This window comes from Numida meleagris, chromosome 2 (assembly GCF_002078875.1).
Source record: "Numida meleagris isolate 19003 breed g44 Domestic line chromosome 2, NumMel1.0, whole genome shotgun sequence".
Taxonomy (NCBI): domain Eukaryota; kingdom Metazoa; phylum Chordata; class Aves; order Galliformes; family Numididae; genus Numida; species Numida meleagris.
Genome location: NC_034410.1, coordinates 33,904,192 through 33,925,336, shown reverse-complemented (window position 1 = coordinate 33,925,336; position 21,145 = coordinate 33,904,192). Strand labels below are relative to the sequence as shown.

The following is a 21,145-nucleotide window of genomic DNA, read 5'->3' as shown; positions in this document are numbered from 1 at the left end:
CCTTTAGTCCCGCCTCTCCCGCTGTCTCATTGGCTGGGCGGAACGCCAGTCAGCGCGCGGCCTCCGGCACTATATGGACGCTCCGCCTCCCCGCTGAGTGGGCACGGCAGCATGGAGGAGGTCAGCGGCGCGCAGCTCATCGCTGAGGCCCTCCGGGCGCAAGTAAGGGCGCGGGACCTATGCTTGGTGTGTGTATACTACGTTGTCATTTAGAAACCGTTCTGATTTCTAGCGTTTTCATTTTAGAATATCGAATACATGTTCGGCGTTGTCGGTATTCCGATCACTGAAGTGGCAGTCGCAGCGCAGGCAGCTGGAATCAAGTACATAGGAATGAGAAATGAGCAAGCTGTAAGTACGTCAGCCCAGGTATCAGGAGTTAGTTTCAAGGATGTGAGCATTTTGGTGGTATGACACTGGTTCTGGGTTTGGTTTTTGTTTTATTTCCTAGCAGTAACTTTTTCAGAAGTCAGTATCTCTTGCATGGCCTGTGGTTGGATTTAACAACCTCAAGTTTGTATTTGGCTTTCAAGAATTGTTTATAGACCACGGTTGGGTGGCTCACAAATGGCCTGTCAGCTTTCCATACTTGGATTGTCACCTCTGTGCTTGTCAGTCTTGTATAGCTGATGGCAGAGGACAAATAATTTCTCCTGAACAAAGTGGCTATGAGCTGTGTCTTTTTGCTGTCTAATCCTGGCATCATTACATGAATGAGTGTGAGGACTTAGAGAGGAATAGGTGCCTCTACATGGAAGATCTATCCCTAACACACGAGAGAGGTAAATACATGCTAACACGTTTAAAAGGTAAGTTTGATTCCTTTGAAGGATTAGGAATTCGGCACAGTCTTTATATTCCTGTAGGTCATTTAGCAACTGTTCTAATTTTGGTTTTGGTTATTAACATGATTAAAATTAGCTGTAATTAACAGAGAATATTGCACTGCCAAATTAGATGCTTTCCTACTTATCACTGTTTATCTCTTTTCTGTTAGAACAAAGAAGACAAGAAACATCTTCCTCTGTAAATCATAGCATCATAGAATGGCTTGGGTTGGAAGGGACATCAAGGGTCATCAAGTCCCAACCCCACAGGCAGGGATGACAGCCACTAGATCAAGTACTAGATCAGATTGCCCAGGGTTCCATCCAACCTGGCCTTAACCACCTCCAGGCACGGGGCATCCACAACGCCTCTGGGCACAACGCCCCTGTTCCAGTATCTTACCACTCTCTCAGTAAAAATCTTCCATTTACTTCCAGTAAATGGCATGATATTTTTGCTTAGGGGAAGACTTGTTTTAGCATCAAAGTGTTGAGGTTTCTCTAATGGTATCTTGTGAGGGTTTTTGTTTTGTTGATTATCCTCAGTGAAGACCTTGACGGAGAAGAGAGCAAGATCTTTGTATGCACAATTTATTCAATATACATTTAATATTTACATGTCATAGTTCTAATTGTCCAAGTTTATTGGCTGTGTGGTTGTGGAGTTCATGTGTACCGCTACTTCCTTTGTAGGTGAAGGCATACAGGCATCTGTAATCTGAGATGTGTGGAAGTCAGGTGCACACCTCATTCCAGGACTAGCTGTAGCAAAAGCACATTTCCAAAATAAAATGAAAAATCAAACTAAAGCATGAAGTTGAAACCTCAGTGATACTGCCAGTTATCTTTGGCTAATCTCCTGTGGCCTGCAATGTGGTACAGATGTGCTAGTAGCAGTTTAACCCATGTCCCACTTGGCCTTTGAACACTGGGTGGTTGTGTTGCAACTCAGCAGGGGCGTGTGTTGTGAGTCTGTCTCTGGCTAATTACAGATCACTATGATAGATTTAGAAGATGGATAGGTTAGCTTTAAACTTAAAAAGTATATATTCATTACCACGCATTGCTCATGTTTACCGCTTTAATAATAATTATCACTCGGTCCTCAAACCAATCTGATTTTGATAATCATATCCTATTTATGCCATAAGTAACCAATGTACTGTAGCTAGTGCAGATACTGATAGCTGCCAAGGAACTAAGCTTGGGAATCTTCCAGTACAAGGGCAGCTGGAAGCAAAATAGACCTCTGTTTTCTCCACCCCTCAGATTCACCATCTCATTTTGTAAGATCTTTGAGCCTGTGAACAGCTCACAGCCCTTGGCCTTCATGCCTGGACTATGGACAGTGCAGTGCTGGATGGGTGTTAATTTCTCAGGCCAGGATAGGTGCCCTATCTGGGTTTGTTTGGTCTGTTTTGCTGGCTTTTATTTTCCCAAGCTGAGCCACTGCCACTTTTTCTAAAGTGAAAGCACAGCCTCCCCATCTCTCAAAGCAGCTCTTTTGCAGTGGCCAGTAATTGGCCATCAACCCGGTTGTTTATTATTCTGGGACCTCTGCTTTCAACCTGTGGCCATATTTTCAAGGCCTGTACTTAATCTGTTCATTGTAACAGAAGACATCACGTACCAAGCGCCAAGCTCAGGTTAGCACAGCAAGCTTTTGCAACAAGTTGATTGCAAGTCCTACTGCCAGTTCCAGAGCATTTAGTGTAAGGGCTTTTAGGTTTGCTCCTTGACATGACAGTATTATTTTTACTGGACCAGTATGTACGAAAATACTTACAAACATACACAAACATAGTTTACTAGTTACATTATGTTAGTTTACTTGTATTTGAGTTTAAAATGGGGTAATATTTAATTAAACCCTCCTTTTCTAGGAGCAACAATCCTCTGCTTTGGCTACCTTTCAAACCCAGTGTTCACACGAGTGGTTTCAAATTTGAAGTTCAGTGCCTGTATCTGGACTGCCTATGTTTCTTGCTCATGTTAATTTTGAGATTAATGGACACGATGCTCTTTAGTGTCCCTTCCAACTTGGGATATTCAGTGATTCTATAAGCTCATCTTTGTAATGGGGAGGGCAAAGGGCTGTTTCTTGTTCTATTTAAGCAGTAATTATCAAGGAAACATCTGTACCTGCTTAATTTCAGTATTGCTGTTGAATGTTATTTACATACCATGGAATGTGTATATAATAAAAATAACTGTATAACTCTACACTATTTTCCATAGGCCTGTTACGCTGCATCTGCTGTTGGATATTTGACTGGCAGGTAAATTCTATATTTATCAGCATTTATAAGAGTGCGATTTATATCAACTATATTATATTCAACAGAAGCTTGGTTTGGAGCTGGGTATTTTTAGTATATGCAGATGTAGGACAATTAAAATGAAACATAAGTTTTAAACTATTTGTCAACACAGTTATCAGTATTTCTGTTGGTAAGATTCAGGGCAGGAACAAAGAAGCACTTTAGCATGTAATATTGTGAGTCTTACAGCTGTCTTAAGTTTTTCCCTTTTGATTTCTGATGAGTAGTTTAGCACTGTTGGTATGAAGGGCAGAAATAACAGCCATTGTCCACTGCAACTTGGTAGACCTGCTCTACTATACCTTAGTCTTGTCGTATCACTCAACACCTTGTTGATAGAGAGACTAATTACATGGTTGCCTGTTTATCATGTGCTTCTCCTGACACAGAAAGCTGGATTTTCTTCTTGTCCTGCATTTTGCTCTTAGTGTTGCTGGGAAGCATTCTGTGGCCTGTGAAATAAAGGGTATTTCTTCTTGGGTATCCTATGGATCCTTTCCTAAAGTCTGCATCTGGTTTGCAATTACAAATGCAGACTTGATGATGCAGATGATCAATCCTTTTCCTATCTGCAAGTATTAGACCTGTGATACACTGTTTTGAGTTTTTTCTTCCTTTCAGTAATCCTTTAGAAATAAGCTTTTCTTTTTTCTCATATGTACATAAGCCATAGAGCTGTTGATGAATGCTCAGTAATTAAGAATGATGATTTTTGTTTTTATTATTGTCTGGAATAAGAAGTGCCTCCGCTTGATTTACTATAAGCTTTGAGTCAAATACTTTTCTCTCTTTGTGAGCTTTTCTGTTGATACCTAGTGCTTAATTGGAGTTGAGACAACTTATTTGGCTTACCAAATTCCACATATGCATTAAATGATGGAACAGATGTGGCGAAACAAATAAAGAGCTGCATAATCGCGGTGCTAAATACGATAAGCCACCATATGTTTCAGACCTCTGTGGGAAGCACATGACAACTGTTCGCTTGCTTTTTTATTTGCATTGATAAAGACAAATGATTTCTGATTGCGTGATCTGTGTTTTGTCCTTCCTACAAATCCCACGTTGTTCATGCATTCTGACAACATGAATAGAAGTTTATTATCTTATTTTTCAGCATCTGACGGATTTTTGTTTGTGATTAATTTGGTGTTTACTGTACTCACTTTCCTTTTCTCTTTCTTTTTTTTTTTTTTTTCTGTCCAGGCCAGGAGTATGTCTTGTAGTTTCTGGTCCAGGCTTTTTACATGCTCTTGGTGGGATGGCAAATGCAAACGTGAACTGCTGGTAATTTAACTACATTTTCTCTTTAAAACTCTCAATAATTGTTCACTGTTATTTGTGTTAGATATTGAGCTCTGCAGTATTTAGTATATGACCTTCTTTTCTTCTTGTGGGTAACTTCATTTGTCTCCTCTAAAAGTAATTTTGTTTAGTTTCTTGTCTCTTGGATAAATTTTCCTTTTTCGTCCTGCCCCTAGTCTATTAATATACCTTATTGCATGGATACATTTGAAAGTGAGGGTAAGATTCAACCTGTAATGCTTTACTGACTTTTTGAAGAGTTTGAGAGTTTTTTCTAAATTTGAAAGCCATAATGCTTATGAATTACCGCATTTTCCGTATTTCATACATGAAGAAATTGACAACTGCGTTGTTACAATCTGTATTTGTTCCCCACGCAGATGTTTTGAGGGGTGGTTAAGCATTGAATTGAGTGATGGTACAGAGCGATAGCATTTACTCCCACAAGCCTTCACTGAGATGTGGCAACTTTAGCTGGTCTGCCACTAAAAGCTGTTCAGAATGCTGGATGAAGTACGTGGGGCAGAAGCTGTGTAACGCCAAGTACGTGTGACCTGGAGAAATAGGTTTGTAATGATTGATTGGCAAGGGGAGGTTGGTAACGGGAGCAGAACCAAACGAGGTCTCTGTCACTGAAAAAAGATCTCTAGTGTTCAGACTTCTTTTAATTTGTCAGTTGTTATTGACTAAAGATTTGCTATCCCTACATGGGTTTAGATAAGTAAGTTTTTCTTTTGAGCAATCATAAATTTGGCCGTAAGAAAGAAATGTTTACGGTACTGGCTGATGAGTTTACAGGACGTGTTTCTCTTTTCTCACAAACTGATTTTTATCTGAGATCAGCTCCGTTTACCCAACTTCATCTTGTGTAAACTTCTACTCTTGGCAAAAGGATGAGGGAGCGACTTGTTTACTTGAAGACACTGTAGTAAGAAGGAGATTGGTTTGCTCAGTGAAAACCACAGTTTTTGAACAGGTTCTTTTCCGTTAGTCCCATCAGTCTTGCCTTTTGCCCGTTATGTGCCTTAGGGAGAGAAATAGGCATATGCAAGAGCTAAATTCAGCTTTATGAAAGTCATTTTCCTTGGCTCTTTCATTATTCAGCACTTCCACTGCACGTTGGAGAGTCTCAAAAGTGTTTTCACCTTGGCATGAAAAGGGACGTAGGCCCAAATAGTTTCCAGATAGTCTTGGAGGGCAAGATTAAAGTTCACTGTTGTGTCTTGTGATTCCATGGCGTTATACCTGGTTTTGTGACATGCTGCTGTGATCTGAATTTCAACCCGCTTCTCACAGAAGTAGGCTGATAGCTGAACTGGCCCTGATGGTTCTGACTTTAGTAACTCTAAGTGATAGTCCTTAAAGCTCAGTCTGAGTTATCCTCCTTGAGCTTGGAAACCCATTCTTCTGATTCCCTTCTGTCCAGTCCCTCCCAGGTGAAAGAAACTCTTATGTATTGACTGGAAGAAAGTCAAGCAGTCTGATACCACAATTTACTCCCAGTTGTGTCTTTATATTTTATTGCCTGAGCACAGATGGGCTGAGTAGAAGAGCCTTAGTTTACCCTGGAAGCTTGTCCCAGCAAGCTGTTGGACATGTAAATCGAGACAACGAGGTAGCAAATGAGGCCTTGGTAAGCTACATTTCCAAGGGTAAAATGTGTTATTTCATGTTTAAAAATTACCTAGAGCACTGCCACCTTCTCTCCTGCCTCATTCAGAGTAAAAGTGTTTGTATTTCAGGCTGCAAAAATAGTCTGCAAAGAATAGTTTGCAATAGTTCTAAGATTTCATTACGCAGTGGCATGGTGCAATACTGTTCTTTACCTGAGGTTGCAGTTGAAATGTTTTTTCAGTTTACGTAAGTTCTTCACTTGCAAGTCCATAATGCTTGGTATTCTTATTAGTTTCATTGTAGTCATTGTTCTTCCTGCTTCACCATTGTTTTGGACTTCATGAAATTTAACTACGTGCAGTAATAAGCACTGCTCTTACAGATGCCTACTGTTGGACCAGTAGTACAGTATGGTGATTGCATAGAGGGAAAACCTTACTTCTGGTTACAGTTACGTAACTCAAACTCAAAGAGGGTAGATTTAGATTGGATATAATGAAAATATCTTTTACAGTGAGAGTGGTGAGGCACTGGAACAGGTCGCACAGAGATGTGGTTGATGCCCTGTCTCTGGAGACTTTCAAGGCAAGGCTGGATCAGGATCAGGCCCTGGGCAACCTGATGTAGCTGCGGTTTCCCTGTTCATTGCAGGGGAGTTGGACTAGATGGCCTTCAGAGGTCCCTTCCAACTCTAAGGATTCTTTGATTCTATGATTCTAAGACTCCAAGCAGAGACAAATCTTTCTGCAGTATAGTGGTTGGGGGTAGCCATGTTGAGGGTATAACATACTCTTCATTGTATTTGTATATTCTCTGTGTTGTATATTGGGACAGCTGCTACTAAATAGTATTTATTTTGTTTTATTTATTAGAATTTTTAAATAAAAAGAACTGGAGAAGATAAGTGAACGGAATGTCAAGTTTGTTGTGGTTAAACAGACTGGTTGCGTATGAATAGCAGTAACCATTTTGCTAAGGGGAGAGGACAAAAAACCCAAAACAGTACCGGAATAAAATATCTATAGAGTATACACCAAATGCATTTTCCATAAGGATTTTTCATAGAAGTGCAGCCTGAGGTTCTAGTCTCACCAAGTCAAGATGTTAGAACGGAGGTTTAATTTGTGGCAGAGAATAGTCTGAGTACGAATCGTGGATCAAGATAAACATATCCCAGAATTTTAGGAGTGTCTAAATGTAGGGTTATGCTTAGAGCATGCTGTTAATGTTTCGTTTTAACACATTGTATTGGTAAATGCAGTCAAAGGAAAGGCTGTGTCTGAGGAGAAATCATTTAGAAGCATGGAAAGCTAGGCTTGAAATATTGGGTCAGTGTTTCAGTTCAGTGCAGATGAATGAGCAGATTAATAAGACAACTTTCTCCTCTTGACCCAGCATTTAGCTCTTTAAAAAGTTTGATCTTGACCTACAAACTCAATGAAAGCCCAATTTTCATTCACCAGGGGATAACAATTGATTGTATTTTGTGGAGCTGACAATAAAAACGTCTTTGTGTGGAATGTATTACCCATATTATAATCTAACGCTGCCTTTCACACGCAGCTATAAACTAGTTTAAGAGCAGGGCCACTTACCAACATGTTAGGTTTTTGTTTTTCTCTTTGGTCTTTGGAGGTCTTTTGTAAGTAAAAACAGAATGCAATTAGAAGAGCTGTCAAATACTCACTTAATTTCTGCTGCCTTCCAAATGATACGCAAAGAAAATTGATTCTGAAAAGATTATTTCCTACACTGTTTCTTAGTTCCAGTATTTCTGCACATTACGATGTCTCTTGTAAAGGAATCTTAGTATTTGTTGTGAGGGAAATTATTTCTCTCCAACTACCTTGCCACTTATGCTACCAAACTAATTAAAATTGCTAGAAATATGAGTTTTTTAGAATTGTTATGCTAGACAGAGATCGTTTAATATGGCCAGAGTGTCCTGAAACTGATGATTCAAAGGATGCTAGGAAGTCAGCTATCTGACCATAATACTTAGGGTCTACTCCTGTAGTATGCTGGTCAGTTTCTATTCCTGCTGAGATCTCGACAAGATTAAGATTTGGTTGTAAGGCAAGTTTGCAGATGTGATTGCAGTTATAAAAATACATGCATGCATGTTGATTTTTATACTTTCCTAGGCCTTTGATTGTTATTGGAGGCTCTTCTGATAGAAACCAGGAAACCATGGGAGCTTTCCAGGAATTTCCACAGGTACGCAGACAAATACATTTCTCCAAAATGGTTTCAGTTAAATAACCGATGGTAGTTTTTCCTTAGCATAGGAATAAGAATCCCAGATACTGGCATTTCCCAGCAGATTTTATCATGCTGTTCATTTGCTCCATCTACTGGTTTTAAATTGGCACCGTGTACTCCGCCAGATGACTTGGAATTTCTTTGTCCACAGCCACGCTAGAATTTGTGCTGTGTTTTAGATTCTCAGCTGGTATAAATCACCCTTGACTGCCTCCTCTGAGATGGAAGAAAGCAAAATAAAGTTTCCAAGAAAGGAAGCACCGCTTTTTGGGAAGAAATATGTAAGGGCCCAGAGAAACAGTGTGGCTTGCCAGTTTACACCCCCTGAGGAACTGCATTTTTCTGTGTGGGATTTTATACCTCGTTGCTTTTAAATTGACAGTTTTTCATTTCGTTCATGTTGAAGCGAGTTGACAAAGGCTGAATCACATTGATAAATCAATGTAATGGTTGTATACATTTATTTAGGTTGAAGCTGCTAGGCTGTATAACAAACTGTCTGTCCGCCCAAGCAGCCTGGAAGTGATTCCTGCTGTTATTGAAAAGGTATGAAAAAGTACTGAATTAACAGCAGAACACCAAGTAGATGTCTCCTACTGCATAAGGTCTGTGGGTTTTTTGTTGTTCTTGTTTGCCTGCTTGCTTGTGTGTTTTGAGTTTTTTGTTTCTTTGTTTTGTGAAGTTGTAACTACAACTACTTTAATCCTGCAAATGTTAGGCAGTGGTTAACTGAGGAGGGTCACAACCAGAGAGGTTCTTACTATGAGTACTGCTACTGAATAGGTTAGAAATAGGTGCTGGTCCTCTCTGATTTTTCTTTTTTTAATGAAAAATGCTTTTAGGGAGGTATGCAAGAACTAGAAATACAACACCATAAGCTTCAGTTCTGTTAGCTCTCAGGCTCTGTTATGAAGTGCTTTCATTACGTGAAGGGGGTTTGGAGGGATGAGGGTGGAGGTAGTTGTGTTTAGTTTTGGGGGTATCTTTGCTTGTTTTCTGGCTTTTTTTGTTTGTTTGTGTATATGTGTGTATGAGAGAAAGAAAGCATCCTTATCTCCGTGCTTCAGGAAGAGTTAGAAAAGTCTCTTACTTCTCTAGTAACACTTCAGCCATGTCAGCCTAAATTCTGCATGCAATCATAGCTGTTTTCAGAAGTGCAAATTCAGCAGAGTGTTTACCTGTAATAGAAGAACTAAGAGCATAACAGAGGATTGTTGTCTTGTTTTTTTCTCTGTTCATGCTACTTTAAAGAAAAATTCAGCACAAAAGCTTACTTCAGTGTTTCCAAACACAGTTGCTTTTAATACAGTTGTCTTAATACAGATTAATTAAAGAATATACAATCTAGTACTGTGCATAGACAGAAATGTAAATAACAGTCTAACCTTAAGTCAGATGGTGTGAATCAGTCCGTGGGAGTTTTCCCTGGGATGATGGAACAACATGTTCCTTCACTACATACTGTGATCTTCGTTCTTCAAATGCGAAGATTTTTAACAGCCTTTCAAACAGTGCTTAAGACTCTGATCGTCTTCTTTCTAGGCTGTAAGAACCAGCATTTATGGCCGCCCAGGTTCCTGTTACGTCGACATACCTGGGGATTTTGTGAATCTTCAGGTGAATAAGAGCTCTGTCAAGTGCGTACTGCTTATATTCGTAATTTTTCAAGGCACTGAAAAGCTTTAGTTTTAAGTTGCTTAAGAAAAAGATTAACAGGAACAAGAGATTAAATATTTTACTATAAGGCAGCAATAATAATATCAAAAATTCAGCCTTGAAATTTAACGTTCAGTCATAACATGGTATGGATTATAGTTTATGATGCGGTGTGCAAAAATGAATAAATTACTGTGGTGGTGTCTTAGTCATGTCAATTTGTAAATGGCTGGAACGATGCATGTTTCTTCAATCATGCAAGCAGCAAGAAGAACTTCAGAATCTGTTTTAAAGATATGCATGTCCTGTTCTGATAAATTCTGTGGGTAACCTGGGGGTTTTTGTGCTAAGCAATATGTTTTATCTTTTGTTATTTCTTGTTTTGATTTTTTTTTTTTAACAACCCTCTTCTGCTTTGCTTGGCTTCCAGGTATGTAGCATGCTGCCCGCCACCTCCCATCAGCACAGCTGAGCATTCTGCTGTATCTGAAGCAGCATCTATCATTGCTCATGCCAAGCAGCCTCTGCTAATCATTGGCAAAGGTAGTATGCTTTGACTGTGTAAGTGCAGGACGAGAGCAATGACTAAAGTGATTTCTTTCCCCCCCTATTTCACATTCTACAAAAAACCATTGAAATTTGTTGTTAAAATCTTCAAACACCCAGATAACTTTATTCTTAACAGTAGAACCACTACAGGGAGTTCCAAAGTTCCAGACAAATTGCATCATAATATGGAAGTGATATTCTCTGCCATTGGCAAGAAACAAATTAACCAAAGGTCACTTTTCCATGTGGACTTACTGAAAGTGCCAGGCTATCTGTCATGAAGCAACGCAGCAGATGTTGCTGTTACTGCTGCTTCATAGATTTTCCATCATACTCTGCCAATGTATTTCACTCCTGAAAGAGGAGTCTCCCTAAAGACAGGGGATAATTATTTTCTGTGCTGTTTCACTTGTTTTTGTCACTTCTTCTGGAATGTCAGTCAGTGCAGGGACATTTCTGTTGCAGATAGAATTGAAGTAACCAACTTATTTCACCCACACTGTTCTCCTACAGACTTTGGAATAATCTCTATCTCAGAGAGAGGTTCTGTGTTAAATCGGAGACTGAAATGATTGAGATTAGATGGGTCTTATTATTGATTAGGTAGTGAAACAGTGGATAGAAAGTATTTCAGGAGAGCTTTGTTTGTTTTTTCCTTCTCTGACTTGATACACATGAATCAATGGGTGTTCTGTGACAGGTAGAAAGCTCAGTGTGTTTTGTTGATGTCAGCAATTGAGAAATACTGTTTTTTCTTCAAATGTAATCAACAGATTTGTCCAGACTTTCTTGTGTATATTCTTGTTAGCACAAACTCATGGACTTAAGCCATTGCGCAGGGACCGGTCAGTTCTCAGCTTTCTGGACAACCTTAATTCAGCTGCCTCGTACTGCAGAAAGTACCACAGTAAACGTATGCACAAATACCTACCTTCAAGGTCTTCTTTAAGCTTATCCTGTTTTCATTAATGCTTATCACAGACCTGCTTGGGTAGATTGTTACAACAGTGTGTGATACAATGGCATGCACAGGGCAAGCAAAAAAGGACATGACATGACACAAATACCATCTCCCGTTGAAGCTGCGGAACTGTCAGTACCACAGTATAGAACTTCACCTATGGGAAATCTAAAACCAAAAGCCTCTTTTTGATCTAATATATTTTGGATTTTCTAGAGTAAAAAATAATGGACAGCTTTCATAATGGGAAGTACTACTCTTTCTGCCACTGATGTAATCTAATTGAAATTCAGATGGATGCAGTAAGTTTCTGTGGTATTGAGCAGTCTCTTTTGTTTCATTCAGGTGCTGCTTATTCACGTGCTGAAAACAACATCAGAAAGCTGGTGGACCTTTCTGGACTGCCTTTTTTGCCTACACCAATGGCAAAAGGAGTAGTTCCTGATAACCATCCAAATTGTGTAGCTGCAGCAAGATCCACGTAAATATAAAGCAAGGCTTCTCACATCCGAGAAACAGCTGGGAACTGGGGAGGTTTACAAATTCCAGGGAAGACAAAATGTATACATATGAAGTTGTTTCAGCTATATTTTGTACTTCATTATAGAGCTCTGAAGATCTTCCTTGGAAAGAAGCAACAAATTTAAGTGTATTGCTTCTGACAGTGCTTAGAATGCTGGCCGGGAAGATACTTCATCTGAGAGATAATATTCTGTAGCTAATAAAACGTACAGCAAGTAGATGCATTGATGTTGTTATCATGCATTTCGTGACATAAAAGGAAACAGGTGAACAGTTCATCTGAAATACTTAGCTTAGTGGTCTAGAAGAACTATTAGCCTGTTATTTTAACACCATAAACAGAAGCATAAGATGCACGCGTTGCAGTTCAGGGTCTGCTGTCTGTGATACACCTTCACAGAATGGAAGTGTGGAACAGTGGATGTCAGCACAGTGAGGTGGTGGGTGGTGAAACACTATGAAACAGTGGGTCACTTCTGCTGGTGCAGATGTCTGTGAGCACGGCGTGCAGGCTTTTGTTCATTGCTGGCAAAAATGCCTAGCTAATGATGGTGACTGTTGGAAATAGCGTTTTGTAGCTGAGAATTTGCTCTATCATGTAGTGTTCTCATGCTCTTTGTATCGGTTGTAGTTTCCATGGATATAAATAGGAATTACTTCTGGAGCAACCTACGTATATTCTTGTGTTTGCTGTGATAGTTAGGATTACTTGTAAATTTGGAAACACTGTTAAATTTATCAATAATTCTTCCTCATCTAATTCCCATATTTACCTTTGTAGGGCATTACTACATGCTGATGTAATCATCTTGCTTGGTGCTAGGTTGAACTGGATTTTGCATTTTGGACTTCCACCAAGGTTCCGACAAGATGTAAAGGTTATTCAGGTAAGTAAGAAAACAACTGTCAGTTAAAGGATGTCCTCTGTGTTCCAGCATTGCCTCAAGTAGTTTTTGCTAGTTATTTTGGTAGCGTAGTTCATGTGGGAAATACTGCCATACAAACAGTGCAGCTGAGTGCATGTAAGTATGGTAGTTCTGTATAAATAGTTCTGATGTCTTTAATTTTTATTTATTTTTTACTTCCTTGTGTTTTTAAAAAATGGATACAGAGTTTTTCCAGCTATCAAGGACCTGGTGCTGATGTCATAGGAGGGCAGACATTTGTGAGCAATTGACTAATACAGGATTAGACTCATGATATGTATGTGATCTTTGGAGCACTGGAATTTCAGTGATTGAAAACAAATTGTCCTGAAATGATGAAACCTTTCTTACTGTTTGACTGCCTGCCAGGCAGATTTTTTCAAAATACAATTAGCTTCAGATTCAGAATCAGTCAGTCATTGCAAGAGCTTAATCAGTCAGAAATGCTCACGGGAAAAGAGAAGGAAAGGCTATTTAACCAATTAATTATTCGGCAATCTGCCAGCTCATAGAAAAGTTGTTAAACTGATTATGCCCTCAAAATCTCCTGTGAGAGTCTGTGACTGAGAAGTAGTTGGCTTACTTTGATGTGCTGCTTCTGCTTTCAGTGGTCTGGAGCGTCATCTCAGTTTCCAAACTTCATCTTTTCCAGAGGAGCAGCAAATTTTTAAGCTAGAATTCCTTTTACATTTTAAATCAATGTATCTTTTATGTTTTCTTTTTCTTAAAAATGCAAGAGTAATATTTTTAAGCTCATTTAGAGTTGTTTTTTCACTGTCAAAGATGGGTATTACAATTTTATTTTCAGTAAAGGATTTCCTGATGTCATGTCAGTGAAAGGGAGAGAAAATTATCTGTACAACCAAAACAAGGTATAAAGACAGTCAGACAAGGTATAAAGACAGTCAATGTTCCTCACTTGAATTGGAAAAATAAATCCCTCTAATATCTTTGAGTTAATGGTGGTCTTTCTTTTTGAAATACAGATTGATATTTGTGCAGAAGAGATGGGGAATAATGTGAGGCCAGCTGCAATTCTATTAGGTGACATAAATGCCATAACTAAGCAGGTAATGTAATGTCAGATGTCTTCCTGTTTTTACCTTAATTGTCTCTTACTTACATAGTTAACAATTAAAAAAAAAAAAAGAAAGAAAAAAAAAAAAGGAGGAGGAGCATGTTCCATGCAACATTTTCATGCTTTAGATCCAGTTTAGTCCCAAATTAAGTGGTAAAGATTCTGATTTGTGCAGGGACCTTTCCTGATAACATTGCTCGTGCTTGTGGTATTTTTAAATGTGTGGAAAGAAATCTGCAACATCTCAAATATTCTTCCAGCTTTTAGAAGAGTTCAGCAGAAGACCTTTGAAATATCCCTCTAATACAGAGTGGTGGAAAAGACTCAGAGAGAAAATACTGAACAACGAGGAAAGATCAAAGGTAGTATTATGTTAAACAAAGTAGTTTTCTCACCTTAAGAGGGACTGATACATTGTTTTTTCACTGCTCTGTGCTCAGATAAATATGTTGTGTCATTTGTGTCACTAGAATAGATAAAGCATAAGTGACCTTGAAGCATAGCATGGAAGTTCAAATAACTTAATCCCTACCTAACATAGTACATTTTTATTTCCATAGTAGTCTTTACATGTCTCAGTTCTGCACCTTATTCAAAATTCTTTTATTTTTAAGGATTTAGCATTACAGAAGTCCCTGCCAATGAATTATTACACAGTCTTTCATCACATCAGAGAGCTGATACCCAAGGACTGCATTTTAGTAAGCGAAGGAGCAAACACCATGGACATTGGACGGACTATGCTTCCTAATTATCATCCCCGTCAAAGGTGTGATATTTTCCTTGTTGTGCTGGCTCAACAGACTAGATTTCTATAAAACAAAAGTATTATGGTCCAGAATTTCTGTCATTCTTTTTAAAGATTCTAAGTAAAATAAATGTATGGTTGGGGAAGGTCTAAAAGGATGTTATACACTCCTATACTAATGTCCTGTTACAGATTTTAATCATTCTCTGTGATCTGTCTGTGTGCTTTGCAACACAAGGGTGATAGTTTCTCATTCTTTTTTGTGGAAAGTGAGTAAGGAGCATCATATTAAATTCCCCAATCTAGGTGCTTATTTCTGTAGTGTAAGGTACACTTTAAAGCTATACGACACAGAATGGTTATGAGTAGGAATTAAGTGCCGTTTTTTGAACGGGAAGGAAAAGAGCGAGTTCTGTCTGTTGAAGTGACACTTCTGATCTGACTGGGAAGCTTAGGGCCTTTTTGTGAAAGTAGCACTAAGATCTTAAGTGAACCTAAATACTTCTTCATAAGCAAAGCAAAAACCAACCAACCAACAAAACTTACTTCCTCTGAAGCTGGGTAAGAGTTTACATTTTTCCCCCTTTGCTAAATAAGGACACAGTAAAGTTAATTGTTGCCTTTTTCATATGGGATTGCATGTGTCTGAAAGCACATTTTAAAAGCTAACCCTAGAATAATCTAGTTCTTCACGTGCTTTTGTATCCATTATGTGCTTCTGACTGAAATGATCTAACTTAATTACAGCTTGCAATTTGATTTCAAAAGTTGAACAGAAGACTGAAGTTGGGACAGCATTATTTAACAGATGGCCTTCAGACTTCTAGTTAAATTTTCAAGGAATTAAATATAGAAAGATTTCATGTAGCCTGCCTATCTCTGGAGTAATTGAATGTTTTTGAAATACTGTTACTATGCAAGCTAAAAGCATATAAGAATAGACTTTTTCTATCGGAATAGTACTAGTGTATAAGAGTTCTCAACTTTAATTAGTTCTAGTATGTTTGTCTCAAAATATTTGCAGTCTTATCTGATATTTAACTGAATATAATAATCCATATATCTGGTATCTCTACACATACGTTTATGAAACATTATTTTAATAATCTATGAGGAATTATTAAAAGTTGAGATAAATCATGGATTAACTGGAAAGCTTGAATAGAACTTTCATTTTTAACTTATAAAGGGAAAGTAATTGTGTGTTCTTACCCTTAGGCTTGATGCAGGTACTTTTGGAACAATGGGAGTTGGACTGGGTTTTGCCATAGCAGCTGCACTGGTGGCCAAAGACCGAACACCTGAGAAGCGAGTCATCTGCATAGAAGGAGATAGCGCTTTTGGATTTTCTGGGATGGAGGTGGAAACTATTTGCAGGTGACCGGTTTTTTGCTCAGGAAGGCCTTCTTCATATATTGCCAGTATCACTTAAACTAGAAGGCCAAGATACTGCTTTTAGACAGGGTGGTCTTAAAAACCCGTGAAAACAACCCACAAAAGTGTACTTTCAGTAATAATTTTTCTGTTCTGACGTGTGATGAGAAGATCATGTTGCAGATCAATGTGATACATATATATATATATTTTTTTATTAGTTATTTTTAATGAAAAGCAATACTTTTAACGCCTTATAAAAAGGTGCAGGTATTTCGTAATTCTTCCACGTACATCTCTTTGTAGGTACAACTTGCCAATCTTGATTATCGTAGTAAACAACAATGGGATTTACACTGGTTTGGATGCAAGTAGCTGGAAAGAGATGTTACAGTATGGAGATCCTGTTACAAGGTGAATGTCTTTGAAATATGTCTTGTTAATTAGGGAAGGAGTTACCAAAATGGTCGTTCTGTTTCACTTTTAGTGCAGATGGAAGTTTTTGATGAAGTGAATTTAGTCCTAGGGTAAGTCCACGTAAATAAGAACCCATTACCAAAGGCAAAGAACTAACGTGATTCTCCAGACTATTATTTACACAACCGTGTGGCAGAGAAATTGAACACTGTTAGTCATCTCAGGTTCCTGGAGCAGTTCAGGCTCCATGGTATGGAGTTCATAGTTGGCCGACCTCCAATAAGCCGATGATCTCCAAAACTACCTGAGGCTTTTGTTGCAAGTCTACATTGAACTTCTGCTTCTAGAGCTGAGATCCCTGTACAAGGAGAACTAGGCTAAAAGCCTGCTGATGTCTCCAAATTGAAATGCAGCTCAATAGTGGTAAAGGAAACGTATTCCTCCAGCCTAGAAGAATTCATCAGGCTGGAACAATAATAATCTCATACTTGAAAATCAGTGCTAAAGTAATTAAATTTGTCAATCTGGCAATTCTTCCCTGCCTTTTATCAGAAATTTCTGTTTCTTCACAGCGTACCTCCTGTTTCCCTCCTTCCAAATGCACGCTATGAGGAAATTATGTCTGCCTTTGGTGGTAAAGGATACTTTGTTAATACACCAGAAGAACTGCAGAATGCTGTGAAAGCAAGTTTGGCTGACGGGCGAACACCTTCTCTAATAAACGTAATGATTGATCCGCAGTCTGAGAGAAAGAAACAGGTATTTATGTTTTCAGTTTTTTGTGAGCTTCGTGTGGGGGATTCATCTTGAGTACTCGGGAGGCATCACAAAAACTGCAGAGGATGCTGAGGTGATTGCAAGGCAAAAAGGTTCTCTTCACATTTGGGAGACAGCAGAATCAGTACCTTTACACTGCATTGTTTACTTTCCTTGGTTTTTTTCTTCACTGGCTCCTACTAATATGCAATAATGTGTTCTCTAATACGTCTTCACTGACTGTTACCAGAAGTAGCAGTTGTTCCTTTCCACTCCTGACAAAAGGAGACAAAACTTTTTTTATGAGCAGACTTTGTCATGTAGATTCCATGGTAATTAATACATCTCTGTAGCCTGTTCCTCTTATGGTGTGTCCATTCTGATGCATATTTTATTCTGTTTTTTTCCTTTTGCTTCCAGGAATTTCCCTGGCTTACTCGTTCTAACCTGTAAAAGAAGAAGAAGTTGACCATGGTGCAAGACAATGCATGAAGCAAAACTAAATTGGTTTTCAGAATAGGGAACAGTACAACTTTTGCATAAACAGTGGAACAAAACAGAATTTAAAGATTACTCTGATATCAATTTTTAAGTGCTGAAATTACGTAACTGTGTAGTGAACAAGACCCATTTTAATGTATTCCAGAATGTCTAAGCAGATTGCACAGAAATACGGATGGTAAGACTGCATAACTTTTCATTTTCTTGAAGCCATATTCATCAAGATTTGTGAATTAAAATCTTAAGCATTCTGGAAGAAGAGAGTACATTGACAGTTTTACACTGTAAAACAGAAGTTTTAGGCAGTCTGCAATTACAGTGGCTTCATTTTTAACTGATGCTACTTGTTTGAGACCTTGTCTTGTGACTACTGAAATGAAGTATTGTGCAAGTGCTCATTGGCCTAATTGTGCATTTAAGCCTACTGGGGAAATAGTCGCTTAATAATTTTACACGATGCTTTTTAGCTTCTACTCTAGGTAGAAGCAGTGTATCAAAAATAACTTCTTTACGGTAAGGAGTACTGGAACAGGCTGCCCAGAGAGGGTTGGAGTCTCCTTCTATGGAGATATTCAAGACTCGTTTGGATGCCTACCTGTGCAACCTATTGTAGGGTACCTGCTTTAGCAGGGGGGTTAACAGCCTACTCAAGGACTGATTTTTGTCTATTGCACTTTGAGATTTTCAAGAGGGGACATTGGTCTACTTGATTGATCTACTGCATCTTCACCCATTGTTGCATCTGGCAACCTGAACTAGAGCTCACACTTTAAAAGGAGCTCTTCCTCTGTGCTTCTGTCACAGTGACCTACAGCAGCTGTACTTCTGCAGTATGCTACCAAGCAGGTTACTTTATATGTTCTTACATGCATTGGGAGGTTCCTTGTTGTTATGTACATATAAGAGAAAATTCTGGCTCTCATTGGGTTTTGGTTGCTTTCTTGTCAGTTATTCCATTAAGTGTTACTTAACTAATGAAAGACATTGGGATGGATGAAGGAAGATAGGGACTGGGCTGCCACGAGATCCTTGTCTACAGTTTGGTTTGCTGCGAAAACCTTAGCTTAGTTCTTACGCTTCAGTCTGGGTCTGGCAGGAGTCTGTGGATTACTATTAAGCAGTATTATTTCTACACACTCCTGACATGACCAAGAGCACTGCACGCTACTGGAGATAACACTATCTATGCAATATGTTTGGTGATACTCATAGTGCCACATGGCTACTTGAGACTGTGAAGGTAACATCCACAGGACGGTTAAGAAATGCCAAAAGATAAAAGCCATTGAGTGGATACAATGCACGAATCAGTCTAAGACAGCTGAGACAGGAGGGTTATGTTCTGTGGGGTCTTCTGCGGGGAATGTGGAACAACACTGGATCTTGGCACAGATTTTCTTTCATTCTTCCTTCAACTCTCCACAAATTGGATTTAATATGTTGGGGCAATTAAACACACTGTATTTTGGTGATGCAAAATGTCTGTAAAAGGTAATGCTGGGGCTGATCAGAAGGGAGATCATTTGTATTGGATAAGCAAATACAGAGATTCTTGTTTTATATTTTTAAAATCAATAAAAAGTGATTTTCATGGTGTTTCTTCTTTAATGCTAGAATCACAGAATTAATGAGAGCACTTGAATTATAGCAACATTTTATGTCAGCTGTTAGAAACCAGTTTAAGTTGGATTTGCAGAGAACTTGTTGAATAGCCACAATAGCATGCACAGTTCATTTTAATAAGTCAAGACGGATGGAAAATGGGAAGTAAAGAACTGAAACTGTGGCCAGGTGATAACATCAGTTCAGATGCTGCTGAGCATCTGAAAAGTACAGAAAGGAATTGGCTCAATTTCTGATAGTTTTTAAATAGATTAGTAGCATGATAGAATAGAAACTCCTATGTTGTGATAATTAAGGATCTATATCTTAGATTTAGAAGAGACGGAGCATAATTTCTTGTCAAGGAAAGTGACGTTTTTACTGCTTTGTTTATATAGCTTACCTGCTTGATGCTGTATTTTACACCGTGGAGCCGCATCTAAGGGGGACGTTAGGCAGGTGAAACTGTATGAAGGACAGAGATGGGACACAAAGGTGATATCTCTGAAGTGTCCTCACAGTATTAAAAAGAGCAAACATTTACAGATCTTATAAGTTTAGGGAGTGTGACTCGCATGGCTGTAGCCAACATGAAATTTTTCTTCAAGGCCAGAGCAGGGAATTAAAGGTACCAAATAGTCACAAGACACCAAACTCGGGAGGAACAGAGTGCCTGGGGATCAGCTAAGGAAACATGCTGTGGAAGAGCTACTGAGTGTAACTTACTGAGATGTACCAGGAGAAGCTAGTGTTTCAAGAGGCACTGTTCTGGGTCTTATCATTGCTTTTGGGTAAATAAAGACAATTTAAAATTGTGGTACAGATGGTGTCCATCGATCACTGGTCTGTTTTCCATGAAGGCTGTTCTTACTGGGTACCTACTCGGGTTGGGAAGGAAACACAGTGCGTCAGGCCAGCAGCACTTGTCCTCTATATAGAGAAGACACCAGCATGCACTGAAGGGGCTTGTCACAAACCTATGGCCTGCAGGTGGTACAAGAAAAGCATTATGGGTAATTTAACCCTAGAACAACAGTTAATCAGCTGGAGCAAAGCCAGAAAGAATGGCCAGGTCATTGGACATGGGGAATAAGTGAATGTCCTCACAAGATAGCATGATGTGTTGACTATGTGTTTCTGCAGTCTCTTCGAATGCTGGGCTTGCTAACAGGTTTAGTTTGTAGTAATTCACTTTTTAATTGTTTTGTTTCAGTTTTAGCCCCTAGCGAGTTGCATAGGCTGCCTGCCCTGCAAACATTTGGGCATGTGATGAATGCTTGCCTTCAACTGTTACAGCCTTACAGCACATACTCATCTTGATGAGGAATCAAATGTGTACATCATCTGTCTAAATTTGTTTTTAAACACCAATTCAGAATCCCAAATACACCTGAAACAAGCTGCAGTGAATCTTGAGGCCTGCCACTGTACCCAAGAAATTAGCACACGCTGGCTGTAAGCCAATGGAAGGCTCATTAACAAATGTGAGCAGCGTCTGCCCTAACTACATTGTGGTGTTTTATGTAGGAATCAAAATCCCCATTGCAGCTTTTGTGCTATTTAAAGAGCTTGATAGCTGCAGTCAATACAGAAAAGTGTGTTTGTACCCCCTCTACTTAATGATGTTCTGATATCAGACCCAGGTATCAGAGCTGATCATCGTAACAACATACTGGCAGTGGGACTGCTGACTTATTTAATTATAACTGGGTACTGTAATGAGTGA

The 21,145-nt window shown here is 38.9% G+C and overlaps 1 protein-coding gene across 3 annotated transcripts; it reads left to right on the top strand.

Annotated features, from left to right (window-relative positions):
• On the top strand, positions 45-19,425 carry HACL1 (2-hydroxyacyl-CoA lyase 1). 3 transcript variants are annotated; one of them, XM_021389027.1, is made up of 17 exons: positions 45-162; positions 247-351; positions 3,066-3,106; positions 4,355-4,435; positions 8,212-8,284; positions 8,798-8,875; positions 9,872-9,966; positions 10,416-10,528; positions 11,841-11,976; positions 12,799-12,904; positions 13,930-14,013; positions 14,282-14,383; positions 14,636-14,790; positions 15,988-16,146; positions 16,450-16,557; positions 17,133-17,319; positions 17,737-19,425. In XM_021389027.1, the coding sequence occupies exons 1-17, from the start codon at positions 112-114 to the stop codon at positions 17,767-17,769; spliced, it is 1,707 nt and encodes a 568-aa protein (XP_021244702.1). In that variant the 5' UTR covers positions 45-111; the 3' UTR covers positions 17,770-19,425. The 3 variants fall into 3 exon arrangements, with proteins under 3 accessions (XP_021244702.1, XP_021244703.1, XP_021244704.1); XM_021389028.1 differs by lacking the exon at positions 247-351 and having other exon boundaries at positions 84-186; XM_021389029.1 differs by lacking the exons at positions 45-162; positions 247-351; positions 3,066-3,106; positions 4,355-4,435 and adding an exon at positions 4,473-6,086.

Excerpts from the sequence above, each read along its gene's own strand:
- HACL1 (XM_021389027.1), top strand. The coding sequence starts at position 112 with ATGGAGGAGGTCAGCGGCGCGCAGCTCATCGCTGAGGCCCTCCGGGCG. Across the intron at positions 11,977-12,798 it reads GTAGCTGCAGCAAGATCCAC|GGCATTACTACATGCTGATG; the intron begins GTAAATATAAAG and ends TTACCTTTGTAG. Across the intron at positions 14,791-15,987 it reads AATTATCATCCCCGTCAAAG|GCTTGATGCAGGTACTTTTG; the intron begins GTGTGATATTTT and ends TCTTACCCTTAG.